The sequence below is a fragment of the Oreochromis niloticus genome, linkage group LG23 (genome assembly GCF_001858045.2).
Source record: "Oreochromis niloticus isolate F11D_XX linkage group LG23, O_niloticus_UMD_NMBU, whole genome shotgun sequence".
Taxonomy (NCBI): domain Eukaryota; kingdom Metazoa; phylum Chordata; class Actinopteri; order Cichliformes; family Cichlidae; genus Oreochromis; species Oreochromis niloticus.
The window spans coordinates 3,776,388-3,795,897 of NC_031986.2; the positions used below are offsets into that span (position 1 = coordinate 3,776,388).

The window sequence follows — 19,510 nt, forward strand, 5'->3', positions numbered from 1 at the left end:
AAACTAGCTCTTAGTTTCAGCAGTCAGTGAACAGACAGACAATGATACCATACTGATTCTGTATGAATACAATATAGTATTTTCAATTCAGGTGTCAAAGTAATTTATCAAAACTAATATACATATATATATATATATGTATATATTTTTTTTGATAAATTACTTTGATAAATTGTAAGAATATATATTTTCTTGAATGAATTAAATATTGAACAAAAATACATTGCAACATTCTTCATTCTCAAATACAGATTTCAGAAAGTAAAACAGTACTGTGGACTTACTGCTTGGGTAATAGTGATAAACTTCAGGGGAGATCATGATGACAGAAAACTGTAAACAACACTCTGAAGTCTGAAGCTGCTTTTCTTGTTTCTGTGACCTCAGCACGCTGACAGACTTGAAGTTGCTACAGATTTTAAAAAGTGATAATTACAGGGAAGAAACTTCTCTTTTTCATCGCTTTAATCAAACATTTGATGCCTCAGCTGTCTCAGTCCTAAAGCATTCTGCAACTACAACTAACCTGAGGAGGCTTGGATTTGGCTGCAGGTGCCCCTGTACATCCTTCTCAGCAGCACACATGTGGGTACCATTTAATCACACTTCTTCCTGAGCTTTGCTTCATCACAAGACTAAAGGTGGCATCCCGTGTCACAGTCTTATCATCATCCAATTGGAGAAGAAACATTTACAGGTCTCCTGGTTTTGTTTTCTGATCCTGCAAAAAGACTGAGGACAACAAAGCCCAGAGAACACGAGATACACAACATCCAACATTCAGACTCAACAGCCTCCATAAATGAAGAGCACCAGGTTGGTCCAGTTATACTAGATATAAGCATACTTCACATTACTGTGTATGAATAATAAGCAAGAGACAAACATTGAAGATGCAGAGCATGGTGTCCCATCATCAGACTGTAAACAAACATCCAGCAGGCTTCTTTGCTGGCAGAGGTGATGATTCTCCCATCAGGGATCAGTAGCGTGTATTAACCTGTGGTATAAGCAGCAGTCAGTGAAATATTACTGTTTCAGATAAGAAATCTGCCACATAAAAGCCAGGGTGGGAGGGATCTCTGCAAACTGACTTACCTCTGCAAGTGTGAGGCTGTTCCTCCAGCCTCAACAAAAATCTGACTCTCCAGTCACAGACAAACAAAAAACTCCAGCTGGGAGATAGAAAACGCTGCCTTGGTCTTGCTGGATGTTGCTGGTCAGAGTCCACACATTAGCAGAGTGCTGCTTGGTCCCACTGACCCATGTGGACAGTGACTGTGGAGAACTGTTCTGGCAAATGGAAAAGAGAATTAAAATGACAAAAAGCCAAACAGGATTTCCACAAAGACTCTCTTAGAATCAGCAATCAGAAAATCATTGGTTCATATTACAATTAAATATGACCAGGCTCCTTAAATGTAAGCAGTTAAGATCTGATTTGATTTACATCCTTCACACAGCACATTTGTCCAGGCCTTCAGGTAAACATAGAATTAATCTCAGGTAACATGACTCATAGTAGAGATTCAGTAGGAAAGATTGCCAGCTCTAATATTATTACCACACAATCCAAGGACACACCAACAGCTCAGATTTCTAGAAGTATTTAAACAAATGTCAGTCTATTGTCGGGAGTGCTGGAATGTTATGCTGCTATTATTTGCTGCTATTAGTATAATCATCATTACCATTTCATTATTAATAGTGATGTTGCATGCAGATGCATTCAGATGTTCAAATATATTGGTATTATATCAGTCTTTATTACAGGAGCAGTTATAACCACTTTAAGCTGTTGAGTTGAATTTATGATCTTAAATGTTTGTATGCAGACTGCATGGTGAAAGAAAAGGCCCCACGTAGAGTAACTCCAAAATGAGACAGGAAGTTATAGGCTTTTGAAGTTGCAGGCTTTGCAAAAGTGAAACCGAAAGCAGAGTCTGAGTGTAAGCCAAGAGCAGGGTGTTTTATTATGCATTTATCGTGGATTAAGCTTTAAGTAGTTGTATTAGATTGAAACATTTGTTATATACATTTTGTATATCAGTCAAGATTATTACACACATACACACACAGAGTTTCAGTTGTGCTGGCCTTCTGTCTAGTGGAAAGGTTACGAGGTTTAGCCGATGAAGTGAAGGGTGAAACAAAGGGCAGCAGAAGCTGACACACATACACACATATTAGATAGACTCCTTTGAGTAGGTAAGAGTTTAATTATGTTTTGCTATGGCTGCAAAGTGGGGTGCGTACGTGTTAGTCTGTTCCAGGAAGTACACCAGATGTCCCCGAGATAAGCGACAGCGAAGACGAGCTGAGGGGAAGCACCGAGCCGAAGAAGATGTTCTTTTAAAACTATGTCAAAGTTAACTGAACGTTTGTGGTTTTGCATTGACGTATGCTGTATTGTGTCTGAGAGGGGGGGGGAGCAGTATCACCCCCAACCCTATAAAACCTTTGTCTGACTATTGTAAGATAGTTCAATACTGATTGGGCTGTTGAACTCACACATGTGTAATTCATTAAAATGTCGTCTAATTGCACCAGCCCGGATCTGTGGTTATTTTTGGATTCCTCCTCAACATTTTGAACCTTAACACTATCCATTCATTTTCTTCTGAATATTCAATTCAGGTTCACAGTGGGGGGGGGGCTAGAGCCTGTCCCAGTAGTCATAGGTAGAGCACACCTGGACAGGTACCAGTCTGTCAGAGGACTAACAGAGAGACAGACATCAGAGTAACAAATCTATTTAAAATTAATGTAAGCTTGCTGCAGCTGTATGTATGAACATGTGTTTCTGTGCTCACAGTCCACCTCTCAGGAACCTGCAGTTCATTTTAAGTCTACTTTAAACAGACAAAAGGCTGATGTGGCTGGATCAGTAGTCTGTTTTAAGTACGATACCTTTGGCCAGGGATTAATCTGGTACATCGCTTCACTGTAATCTTACATATTTTCCCGACACCTGAATAAAAAATACTGATATTTACATATAACAGATTCTGCTGATGCAGCCTGACTCACTCCTAATTCTAGATGTTCAGCACACACAGAGACACAGAGGGACTGTTTAAAGTTTAGTGTTAACCTGAGTCACTGATCATTTACAGTATTACAGAGTCTGGCAGTCTTTGCATGATGTCCACGTCACTGTAAGTTTCTAGCTGACTCTCAGGTGTGACAGGTGTGCCAGCAGGAAAGAGTCATAATAACCTGCATCCTGAGGTTTGTCATGCAGGATTAAAGGAGCCAGACTTCGTTCACACCATTGACAGTAGAAAACATGGACGACGCGACTCCGCCTCCTCCCATTGTGCAAAAATGAAGCCAAAATATCCCGCTTGTGGAGGCTGCCATCTTGCAAATTTGGAGCCAGAGGCTGTGTCCGAATTCAGGGGAAGGATGCTCATAAGGACACTACCTACCTACGTCACAAGGTAGTGTCCTTAGACGGACGGGTAGTCAGGAAGTGAGCGGCTTGGACAGCCCCCTTTTTTTCTCCATAGAAACTTTATTGAACAAACAATGAGTATCCAACATAACAGATGGGCTGTGGACAGCCTCCTAGCCTTCAACTCCGCCCTTACTTGCGTGTTTTTCCCGATCGCTAGCGCCACAGCGCGAAAACTTTAAAATGGACCCAGAAATGTCGCTCCGTTGTTTGGACAATTTTATTTCTCGAGGAGCTAGAAAAACCTTATCGTCGCCGCCCGCACGTTTTGTACCTTAGGCTCATCAGAGACAATCATATCCAGGTAAAATAATTTCCTTTAATCTACACACATTTAGGAATTACTTAGCTAATTACACGGATAATTGAAATATTGCCGGCGTTGTGCCAAAAAATGTTCGCCTGCCAAAACTGATTTCCAATGTTTCCGAGTGTAATATGTGTAATATCTTCATGTATGTTGGTAAATAGACTTCGGTGAACATGGTTTACTAAGGGGTTTTATATATACAATAATTACCTGTTGTTCAAGTATCTTTATAACTCTGGTTATAATGTAGGTACAATTGATATATGTGTTGCGCTGTCTGCTGTCCTCTTGGCCAGATTACTCTTAAAAAATAAATTTCTAATGTCAATAAGATTTTTTTTTTTTAACTGGATAAATAAAGGATATATAAAAGTCACTGCCAAAAACTGATTGCAGCTTCTACCTTGTTACAGGAATGTTGCTGGTGGCTCAAAGTGACTTGATATCATTAATGAGGGACACATTTGACATGTTTCACGTATTATAGACCAACAAGTTATTCATAGCAGGTTAAATACGAGCAATCAGTTTAGGGCAAAAAATGGAAATCAGTTTTTGGCAGACGATCATTTTTTGCCACAACATCGGTCATTCTCACACATGTACTGTATCATATAAAATATATAAACTAAATATCTTTGAAACGTATAGAATCTAATCTTTTGTTTATTTTTTTACATAGCACTTTATCAAACTGTTGTCTGCTACAGAGTTACAAGTATTATACTAATAATATAGCATCCACCATCTCCTGCTTGCATATTTCTGAAAACATCTTAGTGGTGTGGCAGCCACGAGTGAGCCCTGCAAACCCTGTGGATGGAGGATGCAGTGGACAGTGGGAGGAAGCATCCTAAAGCTCTCTTTGCAGACCACCCTGTGTGATTCTCCACTCGCAGACCAGAAAAGACAAACCGCAGGTCTCAGTTGCAGCAGCTCATCCATGTCTGATCTTGCTCCGGCAGATTCAGCAACACTGCCAGAGACTTCCTGTAATCTATTACAGTTGTTCAAGAAACGGTCCAGGAACAGGTCACTCAGGTTAATCCTGTGTGAACAACTGGAAATATTGTTTTTCCATCTTTACATACTGTGTATTTGAAATATTCTTGTTTAATTGTTATTGTTATTTACTTTATTGCTATCAAATAAATATCCAAGTAATATTGTTCAAAGTTAGCGTTATGTTCATACGTGTTACAAATGCCTGTAAATCAGATTGAGTTCAGTGACAATTACTGTTTGTTTGAATCAATTTATTAATAACATAAAACCTTTAAACTAATGCAACACATATAACAATGTAACAAATATATTCAAATAAATAAATTTCTCAATACATAACTCATTTGGGAACTAATCTTTCTAGAAGTGAAAACAGTCTGTCCGTCCTCTCCCTGCTCTCCTCTCCTCAGCCTCTCTTTGCTGCCTCATGTCCTCTCTGATGAGGTCTAGCAGCTCATCATCTCTTTTCCTCTTTCTCCCTGTCGTAGGTGGCTGAGCTGCTTCGTCATCGCTGTCGTTTTGGTCACCCACTGCTGTGCTTAGCCCTGGAGTGTCCTCAGGGAGAGAGGAAATAAGGACAGGAGGCTTAATGGAAGGCATCTGTCCTATCACCTCATCCATGAGGGCAAACCAGGGCCAAGTAGCAGCAGTGGGCTTCCCACTGACCCCCTCTCCTGAGCCTGGATACTTGCAATCCTAAAGGCAGAGGAAATCAAAAATGACAGCAGGCAAATAAAAACACCACAACAACTCTTAGTAATTGCACATTTATTAACTTGTGTTCTTGAGAATTATCTTCTTGATAACACACATACGTACTTTGTATTCTTTAAACTTATCTCATGTCTTCTGGCCTGCAAGCGGGTGACTTTCCCCTGCAGGCCCATCTTCTCCAGAATTGTCCTGATCACACACAACAAATAAGAGAAGAAAGGACACCATGGCAACTATGTTAATCCCTAAGCCCAAAGGTTTTCACAGCAGAACACCAGAGGAACACCGTCTGGACATCACAGGTTCTGTACAGCAGCGGTCCGTGAGTCGTTTGGTACCGGGCCACAGAGTTAAGGCTCCGGTGTGAAATTTATGGTTTTCAGGGGTTTTATCGTTAACTCGGTTTCCCTGAGTCTTTCCCTTGTTGTAGTTGTGTGTCTTATTTTGAAAGAAATATTTACACGTTACCATAGCGACCAGAGAGCATTAAGCGGCAGAGAGGAGGATGTTACTGTCAATATTGGCGCATTTTCAGGAGGACGCTGCTAATAAAGTTACACAATTACACAGTACATTCACGTTTATTATTATATTTACAAAATACCACAGTTTTTGTCTTGGTCGGATCATTTTATGTGGTTGTATTTATCCGCGATACCTTAAAGGCTCCGTGTCTGACATAAACCGGTCTGTGGCGCAAAAAGGTTGGGGACCGCTGCTGTACAGCATGAGGGTTAATAGGACCGCACTCATATGAATATGATGTGTAAATTGATTTATTCTTGTACATCCACGCCGTAGCGGCCCAATTCTTCACCCCAGTGAAGAGGTGATCGTTTTCTCCTCGTTTTAATAAATTAAGCCATTTGGTCTTTGTTCCCCACAACATATCACCAATTCGAAAAAATCAAAATTAGCTGTATGTAAGCGGCAATACATGAAAAATCGCGGGACCACCGATACAAGCTGGTTTACGGTTACTTTAAAGAAAAGAAACATGTCTATGCAGATGCCCAAAGCTTAACAAAACGACCGCTATAACAATTTAACTTTTGTACAACCAGATTTTCATATACTTACATTTGAAAGTGTTTTCCTCTCCTGCTTCGACCACCATCGTTATCAGAAACAAATCTCCTCTATGACCCGCAATGACTCCTGGGATATAGTAGGACATGAAGGATACATCAGACCATCCTTAGAATTCAGGGCAAAGTAGGACGCATTTGTCGCCACATTTTGAGTACTCTTTGAATTCGGACACCCTTCGTCGCATCGCCGTGACGTCATTGCCTCCAAATATGGCATCGAAGCATCCTTCCTCTGAATTCGGACACAGCTAAGCCTCAAATTCGCAGAAAAGTAGGACGCATTTGTCGCCACATTTTGAGTGCTCTTTGAATTCGGACAGTCCTTGTCGTGTAGCTGTGACGTCATTGCATCCAAATATGGCATTTTAAGCATCCTTCCCCTGAATTCGGACACAGCCAGAGTCTGCGCAGTAGTGACTTGAGGTGGAGCGACTGTGTAACGCTCCCGCCCACACACCCGCTGGACGTGACCGCAAACACGCCCCCCTACACTTTTTACGTAGCCTGGCTGCTCGAGTTCTTTGCTGGTTTACCGCGACTGATGACTCGTTTAATTACGGTAAATACAACCATGTCACTGTTATAAAAAAAGACACACAGCTTATCGTCTTATAGTTCTAAAATCACTCTGTTGTTAATTCATTAACTAGATTAGCCGCTAGCATACGCACTGTGTTGGAGGCTTGTTGCTAGCTAGTAGTGTTGGCCAAATGAAGCTTTCTGAAGCTTGTATTGAAAAACGGTTCATTACTCGAAGCTTTTCAACACAGTCCTCTCTGGTGATATCTGGTGGCCAAAAATATGAAGAGCAGCTTGAATCCACAAAATAAAACCAACTGCTTCATAATGATTGCTCACTCTACAGAGTGGAGTTCTGTCTGATATTGGGTCACCGTTGTGTTGCTTTAAACGTGTATTTTTGGGGGTGACAAAAATGTTGTTTATTTCTTTAATAAATCATTTTGACCAGTAAACCTTCCTTGTTTAAACATGCACCATGGTTTGGTCTTTCTTTGCTTGTGACTTCTTGATGTTGGTAAATACAATAATTGAAAAATACCACGTTACATATAATATACATATAATAATGTACAACACATTATGGAGTATGCATCTGCTGTGAGATCCTGCCTCCATGTACTTGCGCAGTTAATCGCTAGATGGGTATATTTATAAATAATATTATATTAGGGAAATTTTCCTGTACATATTTTTACTGGTGTATATTTTTGATATTTTGATATTTTGGGGGTAGAATTGATTGTGAAATGGAAAGGGAAATGCTCATGAACTTGCAAATTAAAAACATGATGCATTGAAGGTAACCCTTTTTCATTTTTATTTAAGAAGAGAATTTGTTCCACTGTGCGATGGCCGAATCTGTTCCTTTTCGTGGAGATAATTTCTCCTGCCTTAAGGAAAATCTCTTCACATGGCACAGAAGAGGCTGGAGTGCAGGGAAACTGGTAGAGATGCAGTTATGGCTCCACAAACTATCAGCTAAAGAGGATAATAATAAATTAAATTGCGGCACATTTTGTAGACTAACATTTTAAGATTTTTTTTTTAAAGAAAATATATCTTTTTATAACATTAAATGTTACGAGTCAAATGGAAGTTATTTAATGATATTTATATAATGAAAAGCAGATTTTTGACATTTCAAGTTTTTCCCGTTTTCAGATAAAATAAAGACGCACAAAACAAAAGCAAACAGCCAGAACACAAAGCTGCACAACCCACCCAATTGACCAGAATCAACTCAAAATACTCCCACACAACAGAACCAAATCTCTCAGAAGAATGATCAGTGGTTCGCTATCTGTCACCATCAAAACACTCCACAAAATCAGGTACCGAAGCAGTTACGTGCGTAATGAAGCTTCGGACGTCACTGGTCACGTGACGTTTGCCAAACGAAGCAAGCTTCGACACAGTGCTTCTGAACCAGTGTGTTGTTTTTTTCGACACACGCTCTGGAGCGTCAGCTTCAAGCGGGCCATCACTACTAGCTAGTTAGCGATGCTACACACCTGCTACTCTAATAGTCTGTGTTATTGAAGGATTCAGCACTTCTTATGTTTGTTATCCATTTTTAGACAGCGATGAGATCATCTGCACACTCCACAGAAGCCCAGAGTTACTGTTAATATCAAAAATATAATGCTGTCCTTTGAGATTTCAACATAAGACTGTGAGTGTCATGGATCTAAAACTGTTTAAATCTTCAGAGCCCTCTACATCCTGGTAACATGGAGGCTTTAAAAACATCAGCAGAACGTTTCAGTAGTGTAGTCTAATTTGTTCTTTTCATTTAATAATAGAGTCCATATTATATCAACAGCTACATTCACCCTGGAGAGAAACTAGTGAGGGAGACCATCAGGACCAAGCTGGGTTTAAAGATAAGATAAGATGGCCTTTATTAGTCCCACAGGTGGGAAATTTGTTTTGTTACAGCAAAAGTGCAAAGTTATGTAGCAGAAATTAGAAAACACTGGAATGCAATAAAATACAATAAAATAAAATAAAATACTATATACAATAGAATAAAATAGAATAGAATAATATATACAATAGAATAAAATAGAAATACAAATACTATATACAACTGGTTTCCTGGGTCCAGAGGTTTGGAGAAACTTCTTCCCTTTCTTCATCACAGCTGTCCTGTGCCAGATGTTCTGTTGACCCACTGAGAGAGGCTTCATTTAAGAAACACCAGGAAGACTGAAGCTCATCGCATTGATCAAGCAGGACTCATGATCTTCACCAGCAGCTCCCTCACAGGGAAATCTTCAGCACTCCTCTGTAGGCCCGATCCAGGAGATGGATACACCCAGCATTTCATGAACACTGTGATGGAGACCTTTGGTTTGTGTAATGTTATAAATACTCGGATACTCCCCAGAGGCTCCAGACTTTTACATAAAGATATTATATTCAGTCCTGTAGAAAGTTATATATTTAAAAATATATGATCCTCTCTGGTTACTCTGGTATGAATAACTCTGAATCACTTTATGGTAAATAACACACTATCTGCAAAAAACTGTGAAAGAATTCCAGATGACAAGTTTGTAGTTCAACATACAAGTGACGACCTTTGACCTTCATCAGGTTTTATTTAATTGTGTTAGAGAAAATCTCATATGCTCTTCATGCAGCTGAGTACATCAAGTGTTTAAAACGGAAGCTGTGCAGGTCTGAGATACAAACTGAGGTCCTGTTAATGCTGATATATAGTGACACAGTTACATGAGTGATTAATCCTTTTGTTTTTTTGTCTTTAACTTTATCAATAAAACAGCTGCAGTTTTCACTACAGCACATGTGGTACTTTTTTGTACTGTTTTCATCAGTTCATTTTGCAGTTAACATGTGAACATGTTGGATGATCTGTCTGCTGTCACTGGGTGGTGCTGAGGTCTGAATCTGAGGGCAGCTCCTGTAATCACAAAGACAACAGAACCATCAAACTCAAATATAAATTTTATCCCTCAAAATTGAAATGAAGCTGATTCTTCTGTCCTCACACACTCAGGATCTGAAGTTCTTCTCTTACATTTTTTCAGTATTACAGTACACTACAGTACTTTAATCCATAGTTCCTGATTAATGAGGAGTTACTGAAGTACAAGCTTTTAAAAAAGATGTTACTGTCTTTACAGATGTGGCAAGAGACTGAAAACATGCTGTTGTTTGCATATATTTAATATTCAGCTCTGCACAGGAGCTGCAGCAGAGTGCAGCCTGTTGCTTTTACAGTATAATACTTGTAATAAAAGTACAGTAACGGTAATTAGTGACTGAGCAGCCCGGGGCGTTTCTCTTGATTTCTTTAGTAAATTCATTCACCTGCACAGATTAGCTAAACGAACCCCGACAGCCGAGTGCTCATTTTAGCTAGCTAGGTCTCAGGAGCTAGCTAAGGACAGTAGTTACGGATTAGCTTACAAACACGTTTAACTTACCGAAAAAGTGCAGCGGGGCCTCGGGTCCTTCTGTCAGGTAGTCCAGTTTACTGAAGAACACCTCAGGCTGTCAGGTTAAAACACTAGGTCGTGTTTTCGTAGCGTAAACGCTGGCCCTCCTCTCAGAGCCTACGCTCTATCTGCTATTCCCGAACACAGATACGCAAGTTTCTCCGTGACTGCAGCTGCCAGTCAAAGCTGCTATGATGACGTTTCACCCAATTTAACGTCACCGCGGTAGGAATTAGAATCAAACTTATGGGAAAGGAGACCCCTTGGACATCAATCAGCATGATGAGAACTATTGATAACAAAAGAAAGAATCTTTGGAAAAAAATTATCTGAGGAGAATTAATTTATTTTAGTCTGACCCCAGTCCCATCCGCTAACATGGAGGAGGCGGGGTTTATGACCTATACTGCAGCCAGACACCAGGGGGCGATAGAGACGTTTTGGCTTCGGTTCACACAGCTAGGATTGTATTTAACATTGACCCTGGGTCAGTATAAGTATCATAAAGTTTAAACGAAGCACTGAAACTTGCACATATTTATTGTAGATGCATTGAAGCTAATCGGGATATTTACTGTCAATCTGTGGCTGCAATTAATCTCTTTAATGGAAACTTTATTAACTAGTAACTTCATCAGTCATGACAGAAGCTAATATTTCTGTCCCAACATCGTTTAAACAGTAACAGCTTTACTACAATATAAGCTAACGTTTACACCGTAACTTTAAGCTAGCACCATAAAGACGGTAAAACACGTAATAATATCTACAACTGCATCTCAAAGCTGTTATATTAGCACTCGGTGTATTACTAACATAACCACATTAACATTATTGACACTCGCTGACTTTTAATAGTCCTTCTATAAATGCTGTCCGTTTAAATGGCCTTACCTGTAAACACTGCTGTATCCACCGGATTCCAGCCAGAGTGGATTCTGGAGTCTTCCCACGCTCCTGTTAGTGATCCTACATCTGGATGGGTGAGAACAACCTTCTGAATAATCTAGCAGGTGGATGGCCCATATCTATGGGACTGATTTCTGCTAATAACGCCCATTGTATGGACTGATAACATCCGAAGCGGGTGAATAAAGTCACCCTGTCGCTAGCTGTGCCATTACCCAGCATACACTTCTCCCTCCATAAATGCAATAAACAATACAAAAGTAATAGCCTATAATTAATTTATCTGCTGTATCTGCTGTTTCTCATATAGTTGTTTACATTATATCATTTATTGTGTTCAGTACACGTCACTACAATGTGATTTCGGAAATGTATAAATATACGGACAACAGGCTCTTCCGCGGCAATCTCTTGTCGTCAATAAACAACGTTTAGGGAGCAGCATAGTATTCAATAAGAGGACCCTGCACGTCTGACCATGCGTCACACATTTGACGACTTGGGAGTGAGAACGTGTTGTATTGTGCAGCTCTTCGAGTACAGTCTTTTTGAACTGATCTGGGAGGACTAGCTGTTTACGGGCAGAAGTGATTCTGTACAAGATGCCATTGTTATCTAGGATTAACTTCCCCCAGTCTCTGAACAAGCATTTTGTCTTAGGGTCAAATTTTCTCAGCTCTTTGGGCAGTGGTTTTGAATCTGTCTGTTTACACTGTAATACAGGACTTATAACAGGATCAGACTTTTGCGCTTCATTAAGCTCTTCTTTTGGTATGGTTGTCAATGTTGCTTCTGCTGGCGCACCTTCTGCTGTGACTGACATTGCTGCAGCTGACAGTGTCCATGTGGCAGGTGTGTCTTTCTGTACCTCAGTGGCCTGGATATCAGCTGCGATAGTGTCCGGTGGCACTTCCTCAGAACAGTTTCTCATTAGGGTTTCTACATCAAGTGGCATTGTCGATAAAGCATATGGCCCACTGTTTTCCTTCCCTGGTTTGTACTTAATGGTGAAGTGGAAATCAGCAAGCTCGGCAACCCATCTTGATGTGGTTGCATTCAGTTTGGCTGTTGACAAAATGTATGTTAGTGGGTTGTTATCACTATAGACAGTAAAAGTCGGGGCATAGTACAAATAGTCTCTAAATTTGTCCGTGATGGCCCACTTCAAAGCTAAAAATACCAGTTTGCCTGCATGGAAGTGGTGGTTTTTTTCAGCTGCTGTTAGAGTACGGGAGCCATAAGCAATTAACTCGCAGCTTACCATCTTGTCTCTGGTACAACACTGCGCCTAGCCCTTCGTGTGAGGCGTCTGTGTGTACTGTTATGGCCCATCTAGGCGTGGCCAGACCGTAACATAAGGGTGATCCATCCCCGTCCGACCCCAAGCAGCACATCACGCAATTAATACTTTTTGACAGTGATTTATTTACAATGAGTGAATTTAGAAACAAAGGAAGGGAGCGAATTATAACTTTGGGGTGAACCTAAGGCCAAAACAACAAACAAAAGGGAGCCTATCTCAGGGATAAATCAAACTTGCCTATTCAAAAGAATTAAACCAAACGACAATGACTTACCTCCCTAACTAACAAAAACAGGAGAAAACTGTAATCAAACAAAAAGGCAGTCCACCCCTGCGTGCTTCTGCATTAAACAAACATTACTAGACAGTGAACACACATTTTGCCGGTTGGGATGGGCCGAGGATGAATGACTGGCCGTCCATGGCGGTGTCTTCTTATATGCTGCCTCCTGGTCGATAGCCAATCGGTACGATCCGTCCCCCTGGATGCACCAATCATTTTTTGCATATTAAAATTACAACAACAGTCGTAACAGTACGATGAACGGCTGTGTGAAATCTGGGAATCCCAGCACTGGTGGGTGGAGCAAACAGTCTATTAGTTCCTCAAGTGCACTTTGATGCACTTTGAGGAGGGCACAACTTGACTGGCTCTCTTTGGTCTTGCCTTTGGCCCTTTTGTGGTGTCTGAGTTCTCTGTGGTTTTTTCACCTTTTAACAGTTCATACAAACAACTTGCTTTTCTGGAGAAGTCTTTTATGTATTGTCTGTAGTAGGAGAGAAGGCCTAACATTTTTCTGAGCTGACCAACATTTTGTGGTTTTATACCTTTGAGTGTTTTGACTGCTTCAAAGTCTGCAGGATCAACTTTACTGCCCTCTGCAGACACTATTCTGCCCAAATAGCGCACCTCAGACTCAAACATGTCACACTTACTTGGCTTAAGTTTTATACCAAAGCCTCTCAATTTCTGGAGCATTTTTCTCATGTCCTCCAAGTGATCTCTGAATGTTTTGCTGTAAACCAATGTGTCATCCAGATAGGGGATGCAGATGTTGTCGCACAGTCCATCCAGGCACTCTTCCATACAGCGCTGAAATGCTGCAGGGGCATTCATAAGTCCAAAGGGGATGCGAATCCACTCATATAATCCTCAGGGGGTCACAAAAGCAGTGAGTGGACGACTTTCTTCTGACATGAACCCCTGATGGTACACTTTCCCCTGATCCAAAAGCGAAAACCAGGAGTTTCCACCCAAACTGTCCATAATGTCCTGGACGCGTGGGATGGGCTGGCGATCCGGATGGGTTTTCCGATTCAGGTCTCTGTAGTCTATGCACAGTCTTAATGTACCATCTTTTTTTCTAACACAAACGACTGGTGAGGAGTATGACGAGTCTGACTTTCTGACCCAGCCTTGTGCTATTAAATCATGCAGGTAACTTTTCATCTCTTGGTAGAGCGGCCGTGGCACAGACAGGTATGTGCGTTTGACTGGTTCATTGTCTTTGAGTGAAATGGTCATTTTCAGTTTTTCAATGCACCCTATATCATTGTCTGTCTTAGAAAAAGAATGGCATTCCTCTCTGAGCATCCGTTTCGCTAATACTCTCTGCTCTTCACCCAGGTGGCTAAGATCTACAGGTGGGTCCCACTCTTCACTAGAGCTACACTGGGCTTGTGTAATTGTCTGGTTAACAGTAGCTACAGATGTGGGTTTTTCAAACACCTGGCCAGGTAAAACAGCTGTAACAGTCTGAACTGAGCCAACTACTGTACGGCCTGGAATGCCAATTTCACAGTCAGTTGGGTTAGAGACACCTAGTGTTATGACGGGTAAAGTACCCTTCTTAACTTTAACCAAAGTGTCAAAAAACTCAAGGTTGTCTGGCCACTGAGGGTTTAAGTCTGGCTCAAATATCATGACCATATCTTGTTTAAATGGCCCTGCTGCTATACGACTCTCAACATGCATGTGGCTTTGTTTAGGTACAGTAATACAGTCTTTCTTTGTCATCACTTTGTACTCGTCAACTGTATCTGCACTAACAGCCTGTATAAAAGCTTTCACCTCGTGTCTTTTGAGGCTGGGAAATGCTTTTCTCACTGTGCTGTACAGTTTAGCTTGGTCAGTCTTATTCACAATGTATTCAATGACATTGTAGCCTATAATAGGGCATGTGAGCTGAAAACCTTTCATTACCAACATGGTGATGGTCAGTTTCTCAGTTTGTTCAGTCCCGGAAACAAGTTGGAAGGTTGTCTCAATTCACCCAAGATACGGCATGTTGGTCCCATTTGCTGCGGTCAGGGTGAGTTCAGATGTGTCCATAATATCTGCTACATCTCTCAGCTCTGTGTGTGGCAAATAGTCCTTTTTCCATTTCTCATCGATGATCAACACCTGTGAGCCTGAATCCCATAGAGCTTGAAGCCTGTGGCCGTCCAGGAGACACTCAATCAGACATTGCCTGCCCACCAGAGATGTGACTTTGTGAGGGGTGTTTACATGAGCTGGCGGCAGTGGTACCTGGACAGTCTCATTGTTTTTGTTAGTCTTTAAGCCAGTGCATTGTTTCTTATGTTGTCTCCAGTGTTGTTTCTGGCATGCTTTTGAACAATAAAGTGCGTTTTTACATGCTGAACACTGTCTCATGCCTGACTTTTCTTGTTTACAGTTGGAGCAATGTTGGGACTTGTGGATGATGGGCATGGTTAACACTCGTCTCTTGGTGGTAACCATTGCTGGTTTAAATGTTTCTCTTTAGATGGTCTCATACCTCTGCTTCTACATCCAGCCTGAAAGTGTTCTCTATTTCCACACTTCAGAGTTAGGCAATCGAGGCTTAGAACAACCGGAGTAGTTCAGTTTTAAACCATCAGCCTCGTCTGTGCTTTCTACCTCTGAGTGACTGAAGACGGCCACAGGAGCACAGCTCCCCGCGGGTTTTGGTTGGGGTCTGGAGTGGTACAACTTTAACATGTTTATGTGGCAAACACGGGATTTGCGTCTTCGATTTGGCGTGCCGATTATATAATCAGTTTCTCCTACTCTTTCGCGTACCTCATAAGGCCCCTCATACTTAGCAGAAAGAGATGATCCGGGGACAGGCAAGAGAACAAGTACTTCATCTCCTGTCTGGAATTGTCGTTTGACAGCAACCTTATCATAAGTGCGTTTCATTTTTCCTTGTGAAACAGCGAGGTGCTGCTTAGCCAGAGCATTAGCCTGACTCAAACGCTCACGGAAATCTTGCACATACTTGGTCACTCCCACTCTAGGGCTCCCTTCCGGGATCAAAAGTTCCTCTTTTATTGCTTTAAGTGGGCCACGAGGCGTGTGGCCAAACACTAGTTCAGAGGGACTGAACCCGAGTGACTCTTGGACGGCTTCGCGAGCAGCAAACAACACAAAGGGAATCCCTTCATCCCAATCCACTTTGGCCTCGAAGCAATATTTGCGGAGCATGGCTTTTAAGGTTTGATGCCACCGCTCTAAAGCTCCTTGGGACTCTGGGTGATAGGCAGAGGACACAACCTGTTTGATTTGTAGGCTTTTAGCTACTTGCTTGAATAATTTAGACTGAAAGTTAGAACCTTGATCTGTTTGAATGACTTTAGGCAGGCCGAATGTAGAAAAAAACTTAGTAAGGGCTCTCACAACTGACCTTGCTGTAATTTTGTGCAGTGGAATAGCCTCAGGGAAACGTGTAGCTGCACACATAATGGTGAGTAAATATTGGTTTCCCGACTTTGTTCTTGGTAGTGGACCTACGCAGTCTACTATGACGTGATCAAATGGTTGATCGACTACTGGGATGGGACATAATGGTGCAGGGGGTATAACCTGATTTGGTTTACCTGCAAGTTGACACACATGGCAACTACGGCAGAAAGCTGCCACATCACGTTTCATGCCAGGCCAGAAGAAGTGTTTTAATAGTAACTGATACGTTTTTGTGATGCCTAAATGTCCCGACCACTGGCTTTCATGAGCCAGCGCTAGGATCTTTGACCGATACAGCGTGGGTATGACAATCTGCTTAACCTTACTCCAGTCCACACTCCTAGCACCCAATGGAAACCACTGACGCATTAGCACACCTTGTTCTATGAAATAGGCTTGTTGCTCATTCTTAGCTTGCTCAGCACTTACCACATGCTTAAAACATCGCTGCAACGATTCATCAACCAACTGGGCCGCCGACAGATTTTCTCTGGTTAAAGACAGTGGTATTTCTTTTACAGATGGACCAGGCTCCTCAGGGTTTTCCAAGTCTGGGGAAGACAAAACATTGTTTTCGTCAGGTAACGCGGCACCCTCCTCAGAAAATGAGGTCATCAACACAGAATCAGCGAGGGTAACGTCGCCATCTTTACGAGCTTGGGCACGAGTAACCACACAGGCTGGGTACAGCTTTGGGGTCACAGAAATATCTAGGGCATCAGAACTGAGGGGCTTATCCAGCACCTCCAGACTAGGACGCACTAATCCGCCCGCAATATCATTTCCTAGCAACATGGCCACCCCCTCTATGGGTAAGGTCGGACATACTGCGACAGGGAAAAATCCCGTAACGAGCTCTGATTTGATATAGACCTGGTGAACGGGTCTGGGAGCATAACCCATCTCTATTCCACGCAGCACAACATTAAATCCGCATGCACTGTCTGCCGAGAAAGGTAAAGCACTAGAAAGGATTAAGGTCTGAGACCCTCCAGTGTCTCGCAATATGCGCACAGATTTTAGATCAGCGGATTTATCAGTTAGTGACACAAAACCATCAAAGATAAATGGGTCAAAACAAGGGTCTGGCACCTTACCACCACGATCAAGCACCTCAGGATGGGACGCTGCTTTCACAAAGGCAACACCTTTGGGTTGCTGAGAATTCACTGTTTTGCGTTTCAGGGCCAAACAGTCCGCAATGACATGTCCCGGTTTATGACAGTAAAAACACTCTCGACTCTCTTTAGAGCCTAAGGGTTTAACAGTGCGAGCCTGCTGCCCGGCACTAAACTGGGACTTCTCTTTAACCAGAAAAGAGGATTTATGGGTGAGCACATACTCATCTGCGAGAACTCCTGCAGTTGCTAGAGTGGTTACTTTCTGCTCATTCAGGTATAACACTATACTCTCTGGAAGACACTTTTTAAAATCTTCCAGCAACATCAATTCACGCAATGAATCATAATCACTGGCTTTTGACGCAGAGCACCACTTGTCAAAGAGGATACCTTTTTCCCTGGCAAACTCCACATACGTTTGGGAGGGAAGTTTCTTCTGTAGCCGGAATTTCTGCCTGTATGCTTCAGGAACCAATTCATATGCTTGCAACACAGCTGATTTAACACAAGAATACTCCAAACTGTCTTTTAAGGGAAGCGCAGCTACCACCTCTTGGGCTTTTCCAGTCAGTTTACACTGTAATAAAAGGGGCCAGATCTCACTAGGCCACTGCAAAGCACCAGCAATGCGCTCAAATGCTGCAAAATAAGAATCCACCTCAGCCTCTTTAAAAGCAGGCACTAAAGAAATGCACTTACTAATGTCATAAGGAGTAGTAGACACGGGGGCAGAACCTGGACCATCAGCGGAGACAGATGAGGCTCGTGGCTGAGACTCCAGCTCCAGCTTACGCAGCCTCACTGTTTTATCTGCCTCTATTTCCAGCTTTCTGATCTCAAGCTCTAATTGAGCTCGCCTGACTTGAGCCTTCTCCTCGGCCTCCAACTGGAGCCGTGCCAGTCGCACCTTTAGCCGGGCCCCATCCCGTGCTTCTGAGCTTCCAGGGGAAAGAGGATCATAGCGAGGGAGCGTGCGCGGCGTCTTCCCCCGCTCATCTCCCACACTGTCATGACCCATACCATCTTTATGGTCCCCCTCAACTGAGGAAGTTTGACTAGGCTCACCAGAGACCACAGGCACTTCAGGCAGATCAGGGGCATGCATTAGACCAGCCTCCACCAACTTGTCCACTACCCGCGCTTTCAGGTCACTCTTACGGAGTGTTTTAGAGACCTGTAGCTTAAGGTGTTCTGCAATTTGCAGCAATTCGCATTTGCGGTAGCTCTCAAGGAGCACAACAGATGGAGCTTTTAAAAAATCCTCTAAACAAAATGGAGCCGACATGACGCTCAAAACAGGGAAGAGGGCAGAAGAGACAAAAAACAAAATGGAGCAAAACACACTTTCTCTCTTTCAAATGGGAATTCTCCTTATGGGGAAAAGGAGAAATCCCGGACGAGCCCCCACTTATGTTACAACCCCCTCTGCTAGGCGACAGGAGGGGAGAAACATACACAAGCCCTCTCACGAAATCTGAGTTAATAAAGGGTTTTATTACAAACATTAAACTAAAAACCGACGGGGCTGTTCAACAGACCACCGGGGAAACAAATAAATACACAATGAAAAGAACAGGCAAGAATAAAACTAAGGATTAACTAAGGTAAGCTGGCAGCACACAAAATAAAAGCTAAGGGTTAACTAAGGTGAGCCGGCAAACACAAGACTCTTATAAAACTAAGGTCGGCTGAATATCAGAGGTTACAAACACAGTTCAAATCGAACAAGACTCTAGTAAAACTAGGGTCAGCTGTATATCAGGTGTAACACAGCAAACAGGTTTTAACAAACGAGCTTCACATGCAAAGCAGACGAGGAGGACACTGCATGTTCACTTCAGAGCAGCAGTTCCCCATAGTGTGAAGGATCATCAGCCTTTTATCCTC

The 19,510-nt window shown here is 42.2% G+C and overlaps 2 protein-coding genes across 6 annotated transcripts in view; both read right to left on the reverse strand.

Annotated features, from left to right (window-relative positions):
* Positions 1 to 19,510, reverse strand: part of LOC109197015 (ATP-dependent DNA helicase PIF1) — a 933,009-nt gene that overhangs the window by 630,998 nt on the left and 282,501 nt on the right. The gene's annotated exons all lie outside the window — the stretch shown is intronic.
* LOC109196820 (uncharacterized) lies at positions 285 to 19,127 on the reverse strand. 4 transcript variants are annotated; one of them, XR_002058157.2, is made up of 5 exons: positions 11,860 to 11,932; positions 11,458 to 11,538; positions 1,099 to 1,293; positions 527 to 1,000; positions 285 to 409 (listed from the first exon to the last, which is right to left on the reverse strand). XR_002058157.2 is itself a non-coding variant. In XM_019351268.2 (4 exons), the coding sequence occupies exons 1-2, from the start codon at positions 18,906 to 18,908 to the stop codon at positions 11,533 to 11,535; spliced, it is 1,983 nt and encodes a 660-aa protein (XP_019206813.1). In that variant the 5' UTR covers positions 18,909 to 19,127; the 3' UTR covers positions 527 to 1,000; positions 1,099 to 1,293; positions 11,458 to 11,532. The 4 variants fall into 4 exon arrangements, 1 of the variants encoding a protein (XP_019206813.1); XR_003216216.1 differs by lacking the exon at positions 11,860 to 11,932 and having other exon boundaries at positions 11,458 to 11,680; XR_003216217.1 differs by lacking the exons at positions 11,458 to 11,538; positions 11,860 to 11,932 and adding an exon at positions 2,911 to 2,965.